The sequence below is a fragment of the Geospiza fortis genome, unplaced genomic scaffold (assembly GCF_000277835.1).
Source record: "Geospiza fortis unplaced genomic scaffold, GeoFor_1.0 scaffold662, whole genome shotgun sequence".
NCBI classification, from domain to species: Eukaryota; Metazoa; Chordata; class Aves; order Passeriformes; family Thraupidae; genus Geospiza; species Geospiza fortis.
Genome location: NW_005054450.1, coordinates 476,779 through 477,223, shown reverse-complemented (window position 1 = coordinate 477,223; position 445 = coordinate 476,779). Strand labels below are relative to the sequence as shown.

Below are 445 nucleotides of genomic sequence, written 5' to 3'. Positions count from 1 at the left end.
GGGGTGCAGGGAACAAAGCTGGGGTCCCACCTTGCTCGGGGCGCTCCCTGCAGGGCTCTGGGCCCTCTGCTCAGCAGGGAGCGGGCCGATGTCCCGCCGGGCAGGGTCCCAGGCTGGCACTGCCACCCTCAGCAGGCTGTCCCTCTGTCCCCAGATCTGCTCCGTGCCACAGGAACACCTGGGCCCTGAGCTGCTCCCCCCAGGTGAGGCCCCACCTGCTCTGCCCTGCCTTTGGCACCGGGCACCTGTGCTGCCTCCCTGGCACCCCCAGCACTGGCACCTTGCTTGACGAGGGTTTGGGAATGTCTCTGTGAACAGACACTGACTTTAACAGAGAGCACCACCTTTGACCTGAGGCCAGAGAGAAAGCTTTTAAATAATGAAACTAAGAGATTAAATATTATTATACATTTATTTAATTATATAAATTTATTATCTATAAATT

At 56.2% G+C, this 445-nt stretch overlaps 1 protein-coding gene across 1 annotated transcript in view; it reads left to right on the top strand.

The window, feature by feature from the left end:
* The window catches only part of PLEKHN1 (pleckstrin homology domain containing N1), a 19,323-nt gene that overhangs the window by 16,212 nt on the left and 2,666 nt on the right, over positions 1–445 (top strand). The window contains 1 exon segment of the mRNA XM_031062542.1: positions 155–294. Coding sequence (XP_030918402.1) covers positions 155–294 — 140 coding nt within the window.